Below are 21,690 nucleotides of genomic sequence, written 5' to 3'. Positions count from 1 at the left end.
GCAAACTGACCTAGATTTTAATTATAATGGAATAAATATTGAAAAAAGTTGACAGTACTATATTTTTAGGTGTTATCTTAGTTAAGGGCCTTAATTTCTCTAGTCACATTGATAAGGTATGCTCTAAAATTTATAGATTTGTGTATGTCCTTAGAAGACTGAGGAGAATAGATTCTAATAAGTTATCTTCAATGGCGTACCATGGATATGTCGCGTCAGTACTCAGATACGGTCTTCTCATCTGGGGAACCTATTCATGTTGACCGTGTCATATTATTTAAAAACTTAAATATTTTGACATTGTCCAATATGTATCAAATCAAATCAATCAAATCATCTTTACTTGCAAGATAAGATAATAATAAGATGTTGGTTTATAATTAACAGGTGCTCTTATCCTAACCCATAAGCATGCAAACTTATAGTGGAATACAAAGTCAGTTCATGTTTTAATTTCTGTAACAATTATAATATACTGTACTATACTAAAAAAGATATACATCCCAAGCAAACTTAAATTAACATCAATCATACAATAGTTATTATTTCATAGGCTTATTCATTTTAAATTATATGTCACTAGCTACACAGTGATATTAAGTTCAGTCGAAGTTAATTTTATTATTTACTATTTTATCGTCAAGAAAATCTTTTAATGAGAAGTCTGCTTTTTTTATTAAGTAAGATTTGAGTGACTTTTTAAAGTAGAATATATTTTCATGCTTAGTAGTGTCAGGTAACTTATTGTAAATTGTTGGTCCCATGCAAAAGGTGCTGTTTCGATACAACTCTGTTCTGGACTTCGAAGCTCGTAATTTATTGTCGTTTCGTTTCGAAATTAGGGTTTCATATTTATTGATATTATTCTTCACCATATCTGCTACTTCATAAATATATATTGATGGCATGCTATTTTGTATATATTTCAAGCGTGTAAATTTGTAAAACAAAATAATCATTTATTTAAAAGGGCAATTGAATTGACCATTATCCACCAGGATAGACTGGTTTATGGCTACTGTCTCAGAACAACATTATACCTAAAGAGTAGCTACGCAATGTGTATAAAATTATTTAATCATCTACCTCTAGAAATAAAAATCTTACCACAGAAACGATTTACTGGACTCCTGTTTAAATGGTTAATCGACAAAAATTTTATAGTGTTAAGGATTTTTTAAATTTTAAGTAAACTTTTACATGCTAATTTAAATTAGCCGAATAGAAGACACTACAATAAATTTAAAATCTGTTATGTATACTGTATTCGACGCAATAAATAAATTTCATTTCATTTCTGTAACCAAACATGTAACTTACAAAATAAAATAATAATATTTAAATATTAGTTTTATTATTAGTTGACAATAAGTTGATGTTGCACACTTAGATAATTTATAAGTCTAGATAGTCTCTTGCTGTTAGACAACCGATAAATACTGGCCAGGAATATTAGTTGTAAACCTTTCTGTCTTCAGACACTGTGGTATTTGGGACGAGAAGATTTTACGGAGCTTCCCGCGCGCTGACCATCCGAGTTGGATTCGACGTGTGACCTCTTTCGCGTAATTGGACCTGCCTATCTGGATTGTTTGTCCGAGGTAGACGTACTTGTCGACATTTTCGACAGTACAGTTCCCAATTGTTATGGGAGTAGGTGCGACATGGACATTTGACATGATCTTCGTCTTGTCCATGTTCATTTTGAGCCTAACTACTTGGAAAGCTAGGTCTGCGAACAGACGGCAGCGGTGAACAGCTTGGGCGATATGACAGCGCCTTGTCTGACTCCCTACTGCAGTCGGATAGGCTTCGAGATCTGATTCTGGAGACGGACTGACATGGTGGCGTTTCCATACAAAAACGTGGCACCTGAGACAGAAGCACCGCCCATATCTTGATCGAATCAAAGGCTTTCTCATAGTCCACGAACACCAAACATAGTGACTGGTTAAAACATGCCGCAACGTATGTATGTGGTCTATGGTGCCAAAGCCTTTTCGAAATCGGGCTTGTTCGGGAAGCTGGAAGTCGTCAAGCCTGTCACGAGACGATTCGTGAGTACCCTAGAAAACAGCTTATATACATGGCTCAGAAGTGATATGGGCCTATAATTCTTCAAAACATTTTATTCATTTACACTTTACTAGTGCTATTCTTCAAAAAGATTATATTAAAGACTAGCTGACCCGGCAAACGTTATTTTGCCATATAATTTATTTTTAGTGTTCGAAGGTTTTTCTCCGACATATTTTTACAAATACAACTACTATGAAAAAGTATTTTAATTTTTTGGGTTAATTTATAGTACATGTGACATTCACAATAATTTTATTTTCTATTGGTAACAGAATTTTCAAATTCGGTTTAATAGATCTAGAGATAACGGCCGGCAATGCTCTTGTGTTTCCTCTGGCATGCATGAGAATTTGGCCGGCGGTGAACACTTAACATCTGGTGGCCTGTACGCTCTTTAGTCCGCCTTTTCCATAAAAAATGATTACCCTCTAGAAAATTGTGATAATGATTTTAAATGAATGAAAGTATTTTCTTTTTTCGTCAATTTTTCAATGATTTTATATTATTCTGCGATTCGGTTCGGAGGCAAGTCCACAAATTAAAAATCAGTTCAGCCATTCTCCAGATATAAGTGTTCGAACAACTATATTGTATAATGTATGTTAATTTGTACTAAAATTTTATGATTATTTCAGCAATAGGTATTATAAACGCTATAGTTTGTAAGGATAGATAGGTACGGATGTATGTATATGATGCTTGATAATAATGCAAAAGCTATAGGTAGTTACTGCAATATATTCTTATGTGCTCCTAAATTATGTTGAACGATTTATTTCAGTCAGCATAAACATGCAGATTTTGCGATTAAAAAGGCGTGAGCAAGTCACGTAGGGTTGGCCGTAGGAAAAACATGGCATGCCCACATGTATGGCTGCTTCTTTAAAGGTTTGACCCTGCGATTTGTTGATAGTCATTGAAAATGCAAATTAATAGGAACTGCAGGCGTTCAAAATTAGTAACCCCTCCACCCGCAGCCCTCCGGTCGCCCACAAGCCCGCCCGTCGCCTGCCACCGGACCGCACCATAATATCGCGCACTCGGTGGATTATCGTCATCGTCATAACTATTCAAATATTTGTTCCAATAATGTACAGATAGTGTTATTCTGATAAGCTATATTATTGTAAAGTTTCAATAAAATCCATTTGGTAGATTTCGTGTGAAAGCGCAACAAACATACATCCATACATCCAGATATCCATACATTCTTACAAACTTTCGTATTTATAATATTAGTAGAATTATCTACTACTACAAAGAATTATCTTTGGATAGCCAGAAGGTAGGGCTTAGCTTTTACAGGTCCATACATCCAGGCATCCATACATTCTTACAAACTTTCGTATTTATAACATTAAATGATACTTCTTTGGAAAGCCAGAAAATAGGGCTGAGATTTTCACAGGTCCATAGATCGAGACATCCATACATTCTTACAAAATTTCGTATTTATAATATTAGTAGATACTTCTTTGGAAAGCCAGAAGGTAGGGCTGAGATTTCCATACATGCTTACAAACTTTCGTATTTATTATTATAAATACGAAAGTTAAAATATGAGTACATTCTTCTTTAGAAAGCCAGAAGGTAGGGCTGAGATTTTCACAGGGTTGTAAGATTAAGTTTAGTATGTATCGATGTACCTATTTATTAAGTCTGACCAAAAGACTTGTTATTCTCACTCTTTGTCTCAGGTGGAAATGACGTCAGTCACACACAATTGATTTAATATGAATGACGGGATTGTCACTTTTATGGTATTTTTAAATTTTATAACATACATTGTTATACCGGCAACATAAGGTATCAACTTGACAAAATTTACTAAATTAGGAGCATACGTTGTTGTATACTAAGATATATAAGAAACTATAGTTATTTTATTTCCCACGGGAACTCGTTAATTTTTCAGGATGAAAGGTATCCAAGATGTTGACCGGCGATATAATAATTAACATGTCAAATTTTAGTAAATTAGATGCATCAGTTGTCGTGTACTAGGCTATATAATAAACTATAGTTTTTTATATTTCGCACAGGAACTCGCTAATTTTCCAGGATGACAGGTATCCAAGATGTTGACCGGCAATATAATAATAAAAATGCCAAATTTTATTAGATTATGTGCATAAGTTATTGTGCACTAAGCAATATAAGCTACTTTGGTTTTTTAGCTATCCCACGGTATCTCTTTAATTTTCTGGGATGAAAAGTATTTCAAAGTGCTGACCATCAATTTAAGGTATCAACATGGTAGATTATACTAAATTAGGTGCATAAGTTGGTGTGTACTACGCTGTATAAGTTACTGTAGTTTATAACAAACAAACGGGAACCCTTTAATTTTCTTGGATGTAAAGTGTCTAAGTTGTTGACCGGCAATATAAGGTACTATCAACATGCCAAATTTTATTAAATTATGTGCATAAGTTGTTGTGTACTACGCTATATAAGTAAGTAGAGGTTTTTAACTGTCCGACGGGAACTCTTTAATTTGCTGGGATGAAAAGTATCTATGATGTTGACTGGCAAAATAAGATGTTAATATGCCAAATTTTATCAAATTATGTGCATAAGATGTTGTATACTACGCTATATAAGTAAATTTAGGCTTTTAATTGTCCCACGGGAACTCTTTAATTTTCCGGGATGAAAAGTATCTAAGATGTTGTCCGGGGATATAAGGTATCATCATGCATAATTTCAAGTAAATCCGTCCAATAGTTTCAGAGATTAGCCCGTACAAACAGACAGAGAAACAAAAAATCGGGATTTGTTCTATATCTCTTTTACATCCCCTGACTTGGTTTTGGTTAATTTTTCTTTGTGCAGAAATTTGATCTTTACAGTTTTATTATAGGTATAGATAAACACACGCATGTATTTTTATATTTTTTCAGTGCATATTATATCTATTGTTTTGAAAAAGTGTTGAAAATGCTTGCGGCGTTTTGTACTAACCCATTACCCATTAAATTAGAGCGCCAGAGATGTCATCTCTGAAGGCGCGGGTTCAAATTCTCAGACGTGAAGGAAATCGTTTAAAATAATAGAAATTATTTAAAATACAAATAGTATTTTAAATGAATTATTAATATATAAAAAAGAATGTATGAGATCAAAGCAGTCCTACTGATTATTTATTTCAATAACTGCCCGGACATTACTAACTCGACTAGTCCCGCCGAGTTGTATACTCTCTAGAATCTAGATGAATCCATTAAAGTTGCACATCTATAGACATGGCAATTGCGAAATTTCTAAAATGATCAATGTATGTAACTTGTTATAATTGTTTATATTATATGGAAGACCATATAAACATAGCGGTCGCGCCCACCTGCACCACGTCGGGCCCCTTGACGAGGTAGGCTCTGGCCAGGTCCGTGCCGGCCGTGTCCCGCAGCTCCAGCACGTACTGGCACTCCGGCACCAGCCCGCGAATCCTGGCCACAAGGAACAGACAGAGTGATGAGGATGTACCAAATTTAATTTGCAATATTTAAAACATAACCATATCGAGGACAAAATGCTTGTGTAATCTTGAAATTAATTTTTAAACGGAAATGAGAAAATATATTAACTTGAAGTATCCGTCGGTGGTGGAGGTAGCGTCCTGCGCGGCGCAGCGCGGCGACAGCGAGCGAGCGCGCAGCGGCAGGCCGCCCACCGGGGCCCCGCCCACCTGCCAGGCGTGACCCCACGCCGACCACGCCACGCGGGTGCCCCTGCCGGACATATTTAAAAAAAAATACATTTATGTCTTACCTAGTCAGTCTTTTACATAACACACCATTTATACAGAATGTTGGTATCATAAAATATTGCTAAGAACTTTAAACAGCCGAACTCAACTTAATAAGTTATCTGAAGTTCTATTGCGCAGCTTACAATACAGTGAAGGTGAAATGGCAGATACAATTACTTAAGGGAAAAGCGCTATTCCACCTCACAACATTTATATTTAAAATAATTATAGAATTAAAAACTAAAATTTACAAAAAGGCAGAGTATATGTGTGAGAAAGAGAGAAACGTTTTGCTATAACAAAAGGAAACAAAATTTTCATTTCTCAAAAGAGGAAAATTTAAAATATAAACCATCAACATATTCATCAATTTACATTCGGAGTTAAACGAGAGAAACTTTATTCCTGGTGGGATCCCTCAACTGCACACATTTAGTAATGATGAGAGTATAATCATTATTTCCTTATTGAAGTTATACTTCTTTTGGCGCGATGAAATGACTAGAGTGAATTGTTACGATGCGCACGTACACCGACACCTGAATTCTACATCGTGAAGTTAGTTCTAGGTGGCATGAAAATTGATAACTATGTTCAAATTGTATATGCTAGTATTTTTATATTTAGAAAACGTGTTTCGTAACAGTACAATTAAACAGTGTGAATTAATAAATATTATTTTAGTGTTTTTATTAAATCAATTTCATATACAACGGTGATAGTATTTACTAATAATTTATTAGTATATGTATATATATTTAATATTAGTGATAAAACCGATTTGATTAAACTGTTTTGAGTTATAGAGTTGAGGTTAATTATCGGTATGTATAATTTATTTACATCGTTAATTAAAATTATTATATTATTATTATCTAAAAAAAAACTTTTTTTCGTTTTGTTTTAATTCTTGTATATTAACAAATTTTATGTATAAATAAAAAAAAAAAATCTATACTTGTTTACATTAACTTTAAACGCTTAGTGTTTATACTATCTTTGATCTTAACTATTTCTTAAAATTTGATTTAATTTTCCATACGCCAAAGAAGTATAACTACTAACGCGTGTACATAAATACAAACACTCTTTTTTTCAATACTTTCTTCCGGTTACTTTACCAATGCAAAAGGCGGTAATTCAATACATACCGCGTCACAAATCTTGTTTTGCAAGATAGCCTCGATAGTAGTGATCCATAAGATAACATATAACGTGTACCTGAATGTGAGATTGTGAGTGGTTCCGTCCAGGATGTCCACTATGTGGTGCGGCGGCGTGAAGCGGTACTCCTTCATGTTGGCCTTCACGTAGTACTGGGCCGGCGACAGCGCCGCGAACTGCAGGCGCCCGGCCGGACCACTGGCCACGTTGCGTCGGTACAGCCCGCCCGACACCGACACCAGCGCGCCCTGTGCACACTCACCGGTTAGCGGCGCAATACATGAGCGACATCAGTCGTTCACCTACGATTCGTATTCACGTCATTTAAATCGCACGTTCGAGAAACGATCCAAAAATCGCTAAAGCGTATTCACGTCGGCTAGACGGACTTCAATCGTTGTGTCAGTTGTATTCACCTATATTTTCACAATCGGTTACCAACGATTTAATGTCAAATCGAACGTCTGAGAGGTCGCTGAACTGAAGTTAGTAATTTGCAGTTGTTGGCTGTTGAAAGTTTTTTCGTAAACATGAATATCAGCTTGTCCTGCCTACTTTTGGGTCTTTCCGAAAGGGAAGAAAACGTCTACGCCGAAATAATATGAGGATCAACAAATATTTTGCTTTCGAAATGATAGATACGGAGTACGTGAAAACATTTCGCTTTACCAAGGATTTAGTCCTTGGTCTTATTGAAGACCTCGTTCCTCTAATTCCATGAGAGCGTAGGAGTGATATTCTCTCCGTTAATGATAAGGTAAATTAATTAATTTTATTCCAATACTATCCTTAGTTTCCTATTTAGATTGGTAGTTACCAATAAAGAACTTAGTAAATACCTACTTATCTGACTAGATATCTATATATCATATAAAACAAAGTCGTGTTAGTTACACCATTTATAACTCAAGAACGGCTGGACCAATGTTTCTGTTGTTTCATTTTTGGATTTCTCTTAGTCTGGAATAGGATAATAAGAAATAAAATATCAAAAAAAAATCACGAAAAAATATTATTATAAAAAAAAATATTTACTGATACATTTTGTATGGATTGACATTGTCATGACATCTCGAAAATAGAAAGAATTCAATTAAGTTTTTTGTTAGTTTCACGCTACATGAGGAATAAAATACAACTGACAGTGCATGTCATGTTATTCAAGTTTAACAGATCGGCTGGCAATACGAAATCATCCAGTAAAACCTCAGAGATCAACAACTAGATAATTTTCGACGCACAAGAAGAAATTTATGAAGTACTGATTTGAATCGAGCAGCGTTTCGATACGATTGCAGTACTTATTACTGCTTGCATACTAGCTTTCGCATTGGGCCCATGGACTTTGTTTGCGAGTATTATCCGGAGCCAGGATTGTGCTGACTTAGTGGGAAACTACCGGAATCACGACATTTTCTAGCAAACACTCAAAAATACAATGTTTGATTCCAAATGACTTCATTTGGGGCAGGCATTATCTAAGAACGAGGATTTAATCGACATTCAAGGTATTTATTTATTTATATACACACAATACAGTAGAAGAATAACATACCTGGTACTATACTTATTCCTATGTGTTCTGTGTGCTAATTCTAAAAAAAAGTGTTAACAAATCAGTAATACAGACTTTGCTTTTGATATTGTAGATATAAGGACAGATTCACCATCGGATTGGATTATCCTCTCGAGGAGGCCCGCAAATCTTTAATTTCCGATCCGTCTCGCATTCGCCTTGACCATTCAAATCTTAAGGCCAATCCTTGAAATATTTTTTTTGTCTGAATCTAGAAAATTCATTTTTCATGTTCAATTAATTATATGTGGCATGTTCACGGGATGGTAAACCATCTGCGTTATTTGCTCTTGCGCATGATAATAAAACTGTCGTCTATCACAAGGTGCTTCACTGAAGAGTGCAACCGATGCACCAAAATACAGAAAGAGCCAATAAAGAATCATTAACTACCTTGTTTTTTTTTTATTTCCTTATATTTATAATCCTATTAAAATATTGAAATGAATTAAATCCAAAATCTGCTCATTTATTGCCTCTAAGGCGGAACAATGTTCGCCGGGTCAGCTAGTTTACTATATTTAAGACTTTAATTAAATAAATTATAAAATCATGTGCTTTTTTACATTATAGGTATTAATAGCACTAGCATTTTATGCTACAGGATCTTATCAAACCATTGTTGGTCAGAGTAATTTCAACTCAGTATCTCAACCTACAATGTCTAGAGCAGTGTGACAGGTGATTAAGGAACTCAATGATGTTGAGTTATTCAAAATTATATATTTATTTTCCTCTTACTCAGTATGGAAGAGATAGAATAAAGAGAAGGTATTTCTTTACCTTTACCTATGTTATTGAACTAATTGAATACCTACTTAATTATTTATTAAATATTGTAATTATTACAGCTTTTATGAAAAAACTAAAATAGCTCAGTTAGCAATTCAAGCTGACACACGGTTACAATCTTCTTCCAGCTCATTTTGCTTAATCGAACAAAACGAGACGAGAAAGAGTAACATACACTGGCGAAAATCCAGTTTGATTTTGATGTACGGAGGTTTTTTTTATTATACAATATTTGGGTACGACTTTTCATTTTCCTGCCTACTAATTTCTGTACAAAAATAATTATACCTTACCTTTTTACTACTCTACGGCTTCAAATATTGTTAGGTTGAGTAATAGTAACTGAGCAAAAAACTGATATCCTAATAAACATATTTAAAAGAATAAGGTAGAAAATAAAAGGAATAGTAGAATTAGACTGGCAATGTCCTGTCGCAAGTCGACGATGAGTCGCTGAGTTTCAGTCCTATTGAGTTGTCGTCCTATCGATTCAGTACGTGAATACCAATTTTGGACCAAGTTTCAATAGGACGAGTTCTGAACTACAACGATTTTTGGATCGTTAGAATATACGTGAATCGGCCTACAGTACGTCTCCGTGAGTCACCCACCTCGAGCGGCGCGGCCCGCTCGTCCTGCAGCTCCACGAGGATCTCGGCCAGCTTGCTGGCCACGATGTCTCCGTTGTCGTCGGGCTCGCTGAACTCGTACGAGGTCTTCTCGGCCCGTACGCGGTACTGCCGGCCCTGCTCCAGCGGCCCGAACCGGTACGTGCCGTCCGGGCCCGTCTCCTGACTCAGTGTTAGCTCGTCTGAAAGTATCACGTTACTAATTTATCAAGAGTCGACGCTACGTCATCACATCGGTATTTGTGATGTCGACCTGTGTGTGTTATTTAGATATAAAAACAACTTTGCCAAATATTACTCCGAATGAATGGGCATCAAAATGAGATTTTCTTTTTATTATTCTTATATTCTTGAATAAGTTTCGTCCCAATTACGTACATTGTTACATTATCAACTTAGTTGTAAAAGCATAATATTATACTTCTCTATGTAAAAACTGACTTAAAATAAAGTTTAATTAAACTCATTAGACATGATGACTGTATTAATAAAGAATGAGAAATGAAAGGATGCTAATAAATACTTCAGTTCTGATAGAAATATTGAGATTCAATATAATATATTTAATAGAAAATTGAAACAGGCTATTTTAAACGATATATGATTGACATCATGTCGAAATTAGTGCCGACGTGAACTAACATTATGTAAAAATCTATCATTTCGTAGTTTCATTTATTATATTTTTCACTATTTGAAACATTTCTGATACTATTACTTTATCTAAAGCTATATTTAGTCAGAGACTACACTAAAAGGTAATTGTCATGCGAAGATCCTTCTGATCGCCCTTAACTTAGAAAGTGTCAGGAAAGATATAAAGTTTGGAGGTAGTCTTTAAGAAGACAAGTGGGTGGCTCCTCCTTTGCACAGGATGCCGGCTAGATTATGGGTACCTCAACGGCGTCTATTTCTGTCGTGAAGCAGAATGTGGAAGCATTACTGTGTTTCGCTCGGAAGGGCGCCGTAAGTAGTGAAATTACTGGGCAAATTGGACTTAACATCTTATGTCTCAAGGTGACGAGCGCGATTGTAGTTCCGTCCAAAATTTTTGGGTTTTCCAAGAATCCTGAGCGGCATTGCATTGTAATGGGCAGGGCAGGGAACCATCAGCTGTACGTCTTGCTCGTCTCGTCCATAATTTTCATTAAAAATAAGACAAGTGATGTTCCATCGGTTACCGTTGGGGTACGCAGCTACTGGCCAGGGCGAGTGTTACCTGAGGTCAGCGTGACGGTCACGCCGGCCACGGGCGGCGTGACGCGGCCCGCCAGCAGCACGCCGCGCGCCGCTCGGAGCGTGAGCGCCTCGGGCTGGCAGTGGGCGGCGCCCAGCACGCGACCCGCCGCCGGCCGCACCACGAGCTGCGGGGACCACGCCGACACCGCCACCGCCTCGCCCTGGAACACCAGCGGGGCTCAACTTACGACTCAATTACTAATTGACACGAAGCGGCTGGTATCGAATGCGGCTCGATCGCGGCGCCTGTCTTGCTTTTGAATTTATTTTGTCCAAAAAAATATTTGAAGTTACACAAATACCGACGGCAAATACATCCCGCGGGGGCTCTCCAACGAGATGGACTGTCCAAATTACAGACTGGTCATCCAAATTCTCCACGGTTGATAGAGACACACTGGAAAAAATCCGGTGGAGGCAGATCATCCGCAGAAATGTGGGACCGACCCCAAAAAGAGAGAGTCAGATTTACAAATAATGTCAACTGAAGGTGAATGTGAATGAATCGATAAAAAAATAGCCTGCAACGTCAAAGAAAAATTATTAAAATATAAAATTTCCGTTTGGAACTGATTTTATTTTTAAATAATAATGTACATTGTAGGTACTTTCCACCCTTGTATGGTGGAAAGTAGGCTACTGCAAACGAGCAGTCAAAACAAGCGCAAGCTGAAGGCTAGTGTTTTATAGGTCACGACTTTGTGTGTGTGTGTGTATCTTACACACCTGTATATCACACGACGTGTTTCAATTATTTATATATTAATTAAATCGAAGTATTTACCTACGTTAAACACAAATTTCTATCATCTCACAGAAATGTCATTTTATGCGTTCAATGTAGAACTCTGGCGGGACTCAACAGTCTCCAAAGAAACTTTCCTCCAGAAACAATACCAAATGGTGGTATTGTTTCTGAAGTATAAAACCTTGAATTGCCTCTTAGCATACATTTACCGCCTCTTCAGGGATTATAAATCATATTTCTCTTAACTTTCTTTTGGAAATCAGAAAAATATGCATGAGATATCATTCGATTCGGAATCAAGATAACAACCGGAAGACAGAAATTCAATTCTGCTCGCAATTATTAACAAAAGTTATAAACAATTTATAAAAATATTAATAAAAACTTAATTAATAAAATCTAAGAAAAGATTCTAGTAGGGAAACAAATTAAAAATCTCGTCAACTAACCAGTACTGAATTGAACCATGAAGTGATATGTATTTACTTCTTGTAGTAATAAAATATTATAAAGAGTTTCTAGCGCCCTCAGATCCGAGGGGAATACTTTTTCGAACGGGTGGTAGTTTTTGAGTTTCAATAAGTGATATTGTATCATATATTTAGGAGAGCTCCTATCGGTCATAATATGACATTTAAAAAAATAAAATTATCGATCTGATACAAACGAGTCAGTACTTAGGGTATACTAACATCACAACAATTGCCGCTAAATTCTTGGTAGTTTGATGCGAATCGGTTTAGACTTCAACTACGACTCTACCCATCTGTGATCATAAATTCTAATCGAATAACAGTTGAAAGACAAATAAATGTTGTACATTTGTATTAATAGAATGTTTATGCTAGCTTATGAAAAAAACGTTTGTTTTAAATTTTACACCAAGGAGGTTTTTATTATAATTCAAAGTAGGCAGCTCACTGGCCCTTATCATTCAGATTAGAATTATGCTGACATAGTATAATTAATGTCAAACCAATGCGGGTAACATTACTGAATTAAAAATGAAGTAAAAATAATGTTACCTCAGCCAGATACAAGGTGTGTTCGTACACATAGCCGGTGTCGCCGCGGGTGGGCGTGGCCAAGCGCAGCGTGTGCGAGCCCGCGTCTGACGTCAGCTGCAGCGAGATGTCGGCGCCGGGCTCCGGGGACAGGACGCGGACGGTCGCCGCGTGGGCCACCGCCTTGAACCGCGCTGACTGAAATATTGTATGACGTGTTCACATCTTAATTCAAAATATATTTATTTTCTCTCACAATCACATTATACATTTGTTGTTAATATCGGTATTTAAACATAGAGACCAGTGCTTGAAATAGGTAATGTACCTTGCCATGTAGTCTTGCCATAAAAACTGAAACAAAGAGTTAACATCTCCTGAGAATGCCTTGTGTAGAGGCGAAACACGTGTCGAATTGTTTAAATACAAATATTGGCGGAATCAACTAAATCTAAAGAAAACTTAAAACGTGGCTGCACTAGTTCGGTATATGAACTAGCCATATCTGACCATTCTGCGCAGGTTGTCCAAGTTCCAACTAAGAGAAGCGTTCTTCTAAGCCACTGGTACATTCATAAACGGCAATATTCGATTGAAAATATGAATAAATATTATGACTGCCTCAAAAGCTTATCCTTTCAAGAGGTGTTCTCTGTTGATGACCCAAATTTGGCATACAATATTTTTTTAGACTTGATATTACTATTCTATAATAATTTATGTTTCCCTATTGTAAAAATAAAAATATCCTCTACAAAACGACATAGATGGCTTTCCAGAGGTATAAGAACTTGTTCTAAAATTAAAAGGAAGCTTTTGTGGACGTCAAGATTAACTAAATGTAAATCAGATATAATTAAATTAAAGGCTTATTCCAAAAGATTTAAATCAATTATAAAACTTACACAGAGGTCTCAAAATAACTATATAATAAAAAATTCCTCTAATAAAACAAAAGCCACTTTGTTTTTATATGAGAGGGGGCAAACGGGCTAGAGGCTCACGGGATGGGGAGAGGTGAGGCAACCGCCCATGGACATCCGCAACAACAGGTGTGTCAAGAAATGCGTTGCCGGCCTAAGGCAACAAGAGGGCAACAAGGCATTCCGAGACTTTGCAAAGCATAGTCTCGATTTCAGACACAAGTTTGTTCCGGTTCTCGTCGACGCTATCCCGGGACATGTTGGCACGGCCGGTGTAGGAAGCATACCCTGTGCTGTCGTCCGCATAGCAATGAATATAGCTGATTTGCAGCATATCATTGATATGCAGAAGAAACAGCGTAGGGGATAGCACGCAGCCTTGCGGGACACCAGCGTTTATGGGTTTTAAGTCGGAGCATGCACCGTTGATAACAACCTTGATGCTCCGATCAGCCAAAAAGCTAGTGACCCATTTGCACAACTTCTCGGGAAGCCCAAAGGATGGCAGTTTCACTATAAGGCCTTCGCTATGTCCAAACTCACCGCCAACGCCTCTCCCTTCGACTCAACCGCTTATGCCCATTTATGGGTGAGGTATGCAAGAAGATCACCAGCTGAGCGACCCTGACGGAAACCGTACTGGCAGTCGCTGATCAGCTGGTGCCCCTCTAGGTATCCCAAGAGCTGGCGGTTGATGATCGACTCCATTACTTTGGAGAAAATGGAGGTAATGGCAATGGGGCGGTTGTTGGACGGATCTGAGCGTACACCTTTCTTAGGGATCGGGTGCACTAAAGCCGCCTTCCATAATTTCGGGACTACGCCTGATGAGTAGGAGAGCCGGAAAAGACGGGTTAGGACCGGCGCCAGTCCCGGAGCACATGTCCGCAGGACTATCGGGGGAATGCCATCGGGCCAGCTCGATTTGTAAATGTACAAGGTGAGAAGCGCCTTAAGCACGGCGCCATGCCGGATTTTTACCTCCGGCGTGTATGACTCGCACCGCCGAATATGCGGTGGTGGTGCACCTTGGTCATCCAGAGTCGAGTTGGACGCGAAGAGGGAGCCCAGGAGATCAGCTTTCTCTTTCGCGTCATGGGCCAGCGAGTCATCATCCCTGTGCAGTGGCGGAATGGCTGGCTGGCAGAAGTTTCCTTGGACAGCCTTGCCGAGCGACCAGAACGCACGAGTTCCCGAGGGAAGGCGTGCAAGTCTCTCGCCAATTCTGCTAATGTGCTTCGACTTCGCATCAGCAATAACCCTTTTGAAGGACCTGAAGGCATGATTGAAGTGTTTTTTAAGTTCGCTGGAATTCACATCCTTAGATACCACCGCATTGACCCAAGCCTGATAGCACTCCTGCTTTCGGTGAGAGGCCATTTTACAGGAGCGGTCAAACTTTGGTTGGGACCTGCCACCGATAGGAACAGAGGAGGATGAAATGAAGAGTTCCATACCTTGCAGTACCACATCAGCAACAGCGTCAGCAACGGCATCTGGATATCCCAGCGAAAATCAGATCTGCCTCCCACGGGTAGGATGCAAAAAAGCACCGCATCTCGTCCCACTCTGCTGACCTATAGTGCCACACGCGGCGACAGCCTAAGAATCGAGGCCGTGTTAGGCGCGTGATCGGCACGGTGCTCGGGATCAGACAGTGGTCCGACGATCCCAGAGGAGGGTCAACGGAAACTAGGTAGCCGTCCGGATGTGAGGTCAACAGAAGTTACAAGCAACACAGTGAAGGTGTATGATCTTCCACATCTGGGATTCGAGTTGGCGTAATAACCAGTTGCGTCAGACCATATGCTAAGGCGAAGTCGTGAATAGATCTCCCTGCATGATCGGTGGTACGTGGTGGGCGTTAAAATCGCCAAGAAACACGATCTCTGCAGTGGGGGTCTGCTCCAACACGGAATCTGTAGCCATTTGGATTTGTTCGAGGAGCCGGTCAGTCCGTTACCGCTATGGGACCTATACAGGCATGCGTAGATTCGCGGATGGTCATCGCAGTCTACACGCAGCCAGATGATGGATAGGTCCTGTCCTTCAAGATAACTCAGGCGTCGAGAACAGAACGGATACGATGATCTAAATACAACAGTAATAAAATATGTCGCTACCATAATAGCCCCAGTATTAAGTTACATGATGAATCAGTGTATCGAATATGGTATATACCCAGATAAAATGAAACTTACGATAATAAAACCTATTTTTAAAAAAGAAGACAAACTGGATATGCAATTTTACAGGCCTATCGCCTTGATTCCAATCTTATCAAAAGTTTTTGAAAAAATTATACACAAAAACATGTATTCCTACTTTGAAACATTTAATATTTTGACTAAGGAGCAAGTAGGCTTTAGGAAAAATAAGTCTATCAATGAAGCAATTTATAACTTTTTGGAAACGGTCATGTGAGAGTGACAGCAATATTTATGGACATGACCAGAGCTTTTGACTATGTCGACCATTTAATACTGATCAAACTTAACAAAATTAGAAACGTATGGCATAAGAAACAATGCTCTTAATTTAATTAAATCATATTTATCTGGTAGACAACAATCAACAGAAATAACTAAAATAAATCTTATAACTAAAACCAAAATGAAATATATATCAGACCCCCGGGAAACAACATTTGGCGTGCCCCAAGGCAGTATTCTAGGACCACTGCTTTTTCTTATTTATATAAATGACCTTCCTCAAACTATTAAGGATCCAATGGTCCTATTTGCAGACGCAGACTGCCATATTTATTGACAACAAGCCATTAACATATGAAAATTACATAAACAATTCGCTTAACGAACTAATAGAGTGGTTAAATTATAATAATCTAAAAATCAATCTAAATAAAACATGCATGACAAAATTTGCTTACAAAAACACACAATCTTATGGATTAAATATAAATTATGACGGTAAAGCGTTTAATGAAGAGAATTCCACAAAATTCTTGGGCATTTGTCTTGACCACAATCTGTCATGGAGAACACACATTGATAATCTCATTAAAAAACTAAATAGGTTCACATTTGCTCTACATATGCTGCAGAAAGTAGTTGATAATATGACTGCGGTGTTAGCAGCATATCATGCGTATGTAGACAGCACTCTGAGATATGGGATACTATTCTGGGGTAATGCTCCAGGGATTTATGAAGTATTCAAAGCTCAAAAGAAATGTATTAGATCTGTCTGCTCACTAAAAGCAACCGAATCATGTAAACCTCACTTTATTAAATTAAATATTCTTAGCATGCCAATAATATATATTTGTAAAGTAGCAGATATGGTGAAGAATAATATCAATAAATATGAAACCCTAATTTCGAAACGAAACGACAATAAATTACGAGCTTCGAAGTCCAGAACAGAGTTGTATCGAAACAGCACCTTTTGCATGGGACCAACAATTTACAATAAGTTACCTGACAATATTAAGCGTTAAAATATATTCTACTTTAAAAAGTCACTCAAATTTTACTTAATAAAAAAAGCATACTACTCATTAAAATACTTTCTTGCTGATAAAATACTAAATAATAAAAATTAACTGCTAGCTAATGACATTATATTATAAATTAAAATGAATAAGCCTATGAAATAATAACTATTGTGTGATTGATGTTAATTTAAGTTTGCTTGGGATGTATATCTTTTTTTAGTATAGTACAGTATATTATAATTGTTACAGAAATTAAAAAGTGAACTATGTATTCCTCTATAAGTTTGCATGCCTTATGGGTTAGGATAAGAGCACCTGTTAATTATAAGTCAACAACACATTATTACCTTATCTTGCAAATAAAAATGATTTGATTTGAAAACATTTGGATAATTATGGATTTCGGCAAAGTAACGCCTACGTCAATAAATAATAAAAAAAATAAAAATTTTATTGCAAATAACATTGAATACTTTTACAGTGTGTTAGTTTAATACATAAGTATAAAACAATTTTAAATATGAAAAGTTTATTTGAAGTTGTATCCTTTGGCTGCAATACAGTCCTTTAAATGTTGAGGTCAGTTATCAATACAAGCACGCACTCTTTCAATGAGAAAGTTCTTCACTGCCAATCGTACGGATTGTTTTAGGAACTCCAAATAATCATGGCGATTAGAGCAAGCCACACTCTATAAAACTGACTATTATTTGCCACCATGCTTTGACCACCTTTTTCGTACGAACACTACATGGACGGCCAGATATTTTTCTGTCACAAACAGAGAAGATCTCATTGTATCTATTAATAGCCTGTAATACAAACATTTTACTAATACCAAGCGTATTGAGAGTTTTAAAAATTGCATTTGGCTTCATATCTATTTTGTGTAATGCAATCACAGCAATTCGGTTTTCTTTATCACCCCACTCCATTTTAATATCGCAAAATATTGTGCAATGTATTGGCGCCAAAATGAGAAAACTCAATGAGCAATCATATAAAAATGGCAGATTCCAAATTCAAATGTAATGTCTAATTTTAATTGTAACATTGTTCATGGCCAGCCACGTATAATGACACCGAGCGGCCCATTCGCTCATCAGTTATTTCACTAAGTTGCAGTTAGCAGTAAGTTGGTCAAAAAATAGGTCTCGATAGGTCTAGCCGAAAAAAAGTAAACACAAGACATAACTGACCGCAACTTCGTTCGGGCTGAAGGCGACAGTGAGGTGGTCGGGCCGCATGCGGTGACAGCCGCGCGGCGTGAGCGTGTAGGTCGCGGCGCGCGGCGCACACTGCACGCTGTCGCCCGCGGGCGCCGCCCACCGGCCGCCGCCGGCCGCGCTGCGGTACTCCAGCTGCGTGGCGTGCGACGACCACACGCGCAGGCGCAGCCCGACCGCGCGCAGCTCGGGCGTCGCGTGCGTCTCCGTCGCCACCCCGATGTTGTGCGCGCTCTCGCTCCAGCACAGCCGCTCCCCGCTCACCGACACCTCGAAGCTGCCGGGGGGCACGTCCTTGAACTGGTAGTTGCCTTCCGCTACGAATTCAGAATATTATTATTATTAAAACGGCAACGCGACGAATTTCACCAAAAGTTCGATAATTCACATTCGAATGTTTAGTCGTACCGTCGGGCGTGACCGCGAGCGCGCCGGCGTCGCTCGCGTACTCGCCGTCGGGGGCGAGCGGCCGCAGCCGCACGGCCACGTCCGCGGCGTACTCGCGCAGGTGCTGCGGTATGACCACGCGCCCGGAGACGCGCGCGCGCAACTGGGAGAATCGCACCTCCCCAGTCGACCCGCCCACTGTCACGCGTTGCCGCTCCGGGTAGTACCTAAAAGTTATGTCTACACTATACGTTTTATAGGTTTTACCTTATTTTTATTCTTATCCAAATTAACCTTAAGCAAAACAAACATCTACAAGAAAATAAAGAAACGTATTGATAGTTTTCTACCAATTGTATTTTATAAGAGAGACGAACATAACTGAGCGTATGTGGGTACTTGATCAAGGCCGCCATACTGTTTTGCAGCATCAGCAGAATTGCTAGCCTTTTACTGACTGTCCGCCCTTTTTATGAAGGTACTCACATATATGAAACACCACGCAAGGAAACTCATTCCGCCGTTTTGTATGTAGAACAAAGTTCCTTGACCAACCACAACGCTACACATCTAGATTATTAAAATTTCTTTATTTTAAGCGTAATATTGACTCCAAAATAATAATTATTCAAAGAATTCAAAAAACGGTAACTTGTTATGTAGTATTAAGTGTTTTTCTTAATACTTACTCAAGTGATTGATTTCCTTGTATTCAAACTAAATTTTACCAATCTAAATTTTGGTGGTCTCCTCTATTTATTGTTCTATCTTATCCTGATTTTTCTAACTATAGGTCTGGGAATTTCTTTCTTTTTTGTCTTGCCAGTGATATTTATCTTATATTATTTATTTATTTTATTTTATTAGGAAAACAAACAGTATTAGGTACATGACATAAATAGGTTACAAAAAATATACATCTATTAACCATTTACAGTTTTCGCATTATATTACTATTATATATAATTGAACTATATACTATTATATTACTAGTATATATAATTGAACAGCCAAATTATATTAATTTTAAGTTGATTTTATTACTTACTGCAATCCATCCCTTTTTTCTTGATCAGTCACCTCAACATATGCAGAATATGGACCAGGAGGTAGATACAAGCACCATTTCCCTATTTAATAATAACAACATAATAATATATCAATATTATCAATTAATTTTGGTGAATCTAGAGGATTTTATTTCTTTTATCTCAATCATATGTTCCAAATTCAAAATTTTTAAATGAAGTTGCTTTCTAAAGAAAATATTTTTTTAACTATGTGGTGCACAAGTTTCTGCCGACTGCACATAAGGTTTAGACGTTTTTTATTGATTGTTTTATATTTAGTGATCTGAAACATGGTATTTTAAGTAAATGGATAAATAGTAGATAAATAAATTTTCTCTCTATCTGCAGATTTATAACACTTCATGTATTGGCTCTTCTTAATTGCTCTTTATTAACTACCAATTACTATAGAAGCAATGGTTACTACATGCAAACCAGCTCCCCATTATAATGTAGTTACAGAACTTGAATTACATACAGATAACGCGCGAGTTGTATGTAGAGTTCAGGAATACGATAGTGCTGTGACCTTATTAGAATTGATGACGATAATCATGAGTGTGTCGATAAATTTAAACAATGCCTTAAGTTTACCATTTTAACCTAATAATTAAATCTCAAATTCTTGTTCTGCCTTTCTTCAACACACATGTCTAAAACATTTTCCTCGTGCTTGGCGATGAATAAAAACTCGTTTTATTTAAAAAACGGAACCTGAGGGACTCGGATCGGTCATAATTTAAGGCGAGGTTTTCCCAACACTTTAGGCAAAAAGCGCTCGAACGTATATATCTATAGCGTTAGATATACGTTCGACGCGGGCATGGCTGAGACACGAGCCGAGCGATGCGGGTCAACGACCCCATCCCGGAACGACCGTGTAATATTTTATAAAACTTTCTGTTGGGCAAGAGTACGAAATGCTGTGATATTTTTATGCATTTTGAAATGAAACTTCTTTAGACGCATGAGGGTAAAATTTTTACAAATGAAACGGAATAGAGCATCACGGAAATTTGAGACGTTTTTGTTCAAGAAGAGGAGGAGGTTTTTGTTCAAGGGAGAGAGCGATTGACACAGATTGAGGGAGACTATTTCTTACTCTCGGGCTTCCGTACTAGCCTTGTATCGAGCCGGTGTAGCGCGCGGCCCTAGTAAGTAGAACATCTTCTCTACTAGCCTTGTATCATGCAGGTTTTTTTTAATCCAAGATGGCTGCCGCGCAAAATTATGATTTCAACAATTTGGTTATCGATTCCGAGGTTCTCGAGGATCCAGAGGACGAATTTTGGATCATTTTTGATTTCCAAGATGGCCTCCGCGCAAAATTATGATTTCAACAATTTGGATATCGAATCCGAGGCTCTCGAGAGTGCAGAGAACGAATTTGGGATCATTTTTGAAATCCAAGATGGCCCCCGCGCAAAATTATGATTTCATCAATATGGGTAACGTATCCGAGGTTCTCGAGTTTAAAGAGAACGAATTTGGTATCATTTTTGAATACCGAGATGGCCGCCGCGCAAAATTATGATTCCAACATTATGGGTATCGTTTCCGAGGTTTTCGAGGGTGCAGAGAACGAATTTGGGATAATTTTTGAAAACCAAGATGGTCGCCACGCAAAATTATGATTTCAACAATA

General features: G+C 37.9%; 1 protein-coding gene across 1 annotated transcript in view; it reads right to left on the bottom strand.

Moving 5' to 3' along the window:
- The window catches only part of LOC126976321 (nodal modulator 1), a 31,559-nt gene that overhangs the window by 4,560 nt on the left and 5,309 nt on the right, over positions 1–21,690 (bottom strand). Inside the window, exons 7-15 of the mRNA XM_050824603.1 lie at positions 20,024–20,105; positions 18,997–19,202; positions 18,562–18,905; positions 13,004–13,180; positions 11,211–11,391; positions 9,974–10,173; positions 7,052–7,242; positions 5,667–5,810; positions 5,423–5,528 (exon numbers count right to left, since the gene is read on the bottom strand). Coding sequence (XP_050680560.1) covers positions 5,423–5,528; positions 5,667–5,810; positions 7,052–7,242; positions 9,974–10,173; positions 11,211–11,391; positions 13,004–13,180; positions 18,562–18,905; positions 18,997–19,202; positions 20,024–20,105 — 1,631 coding nt within the window. The remainder of the gene's footprint in view (positions 1–5,422; positions 5,529–5,666; positions 5,811–7,051; positions 7,243–9,973; positions 10,174–11,210; positions 11,392–13,003; positions 13,181–18,561; positions 18,906–18,996; positions 19,203–20,023; positions 20,106–21,690) is intronic.

Source organism: Leptidea sinapis, chromosome 40, assembly GCF_905404315.1.
Source record: "Leptidea sinapis chromosome 40, ilLepSina1.1, whole genome shotgun sequence".
NCBI classification, from domain to species: Eukaryota; Metazoa; Arthropoda; class Insecta; order Lepidoptera; family Pieridae; genus Leptidea; species Leptidea sinapis.
Note: the sequence above shows the minus strand (reverse complement) of the source record. Positions and strands in the feature narration are given on the sequence as shown.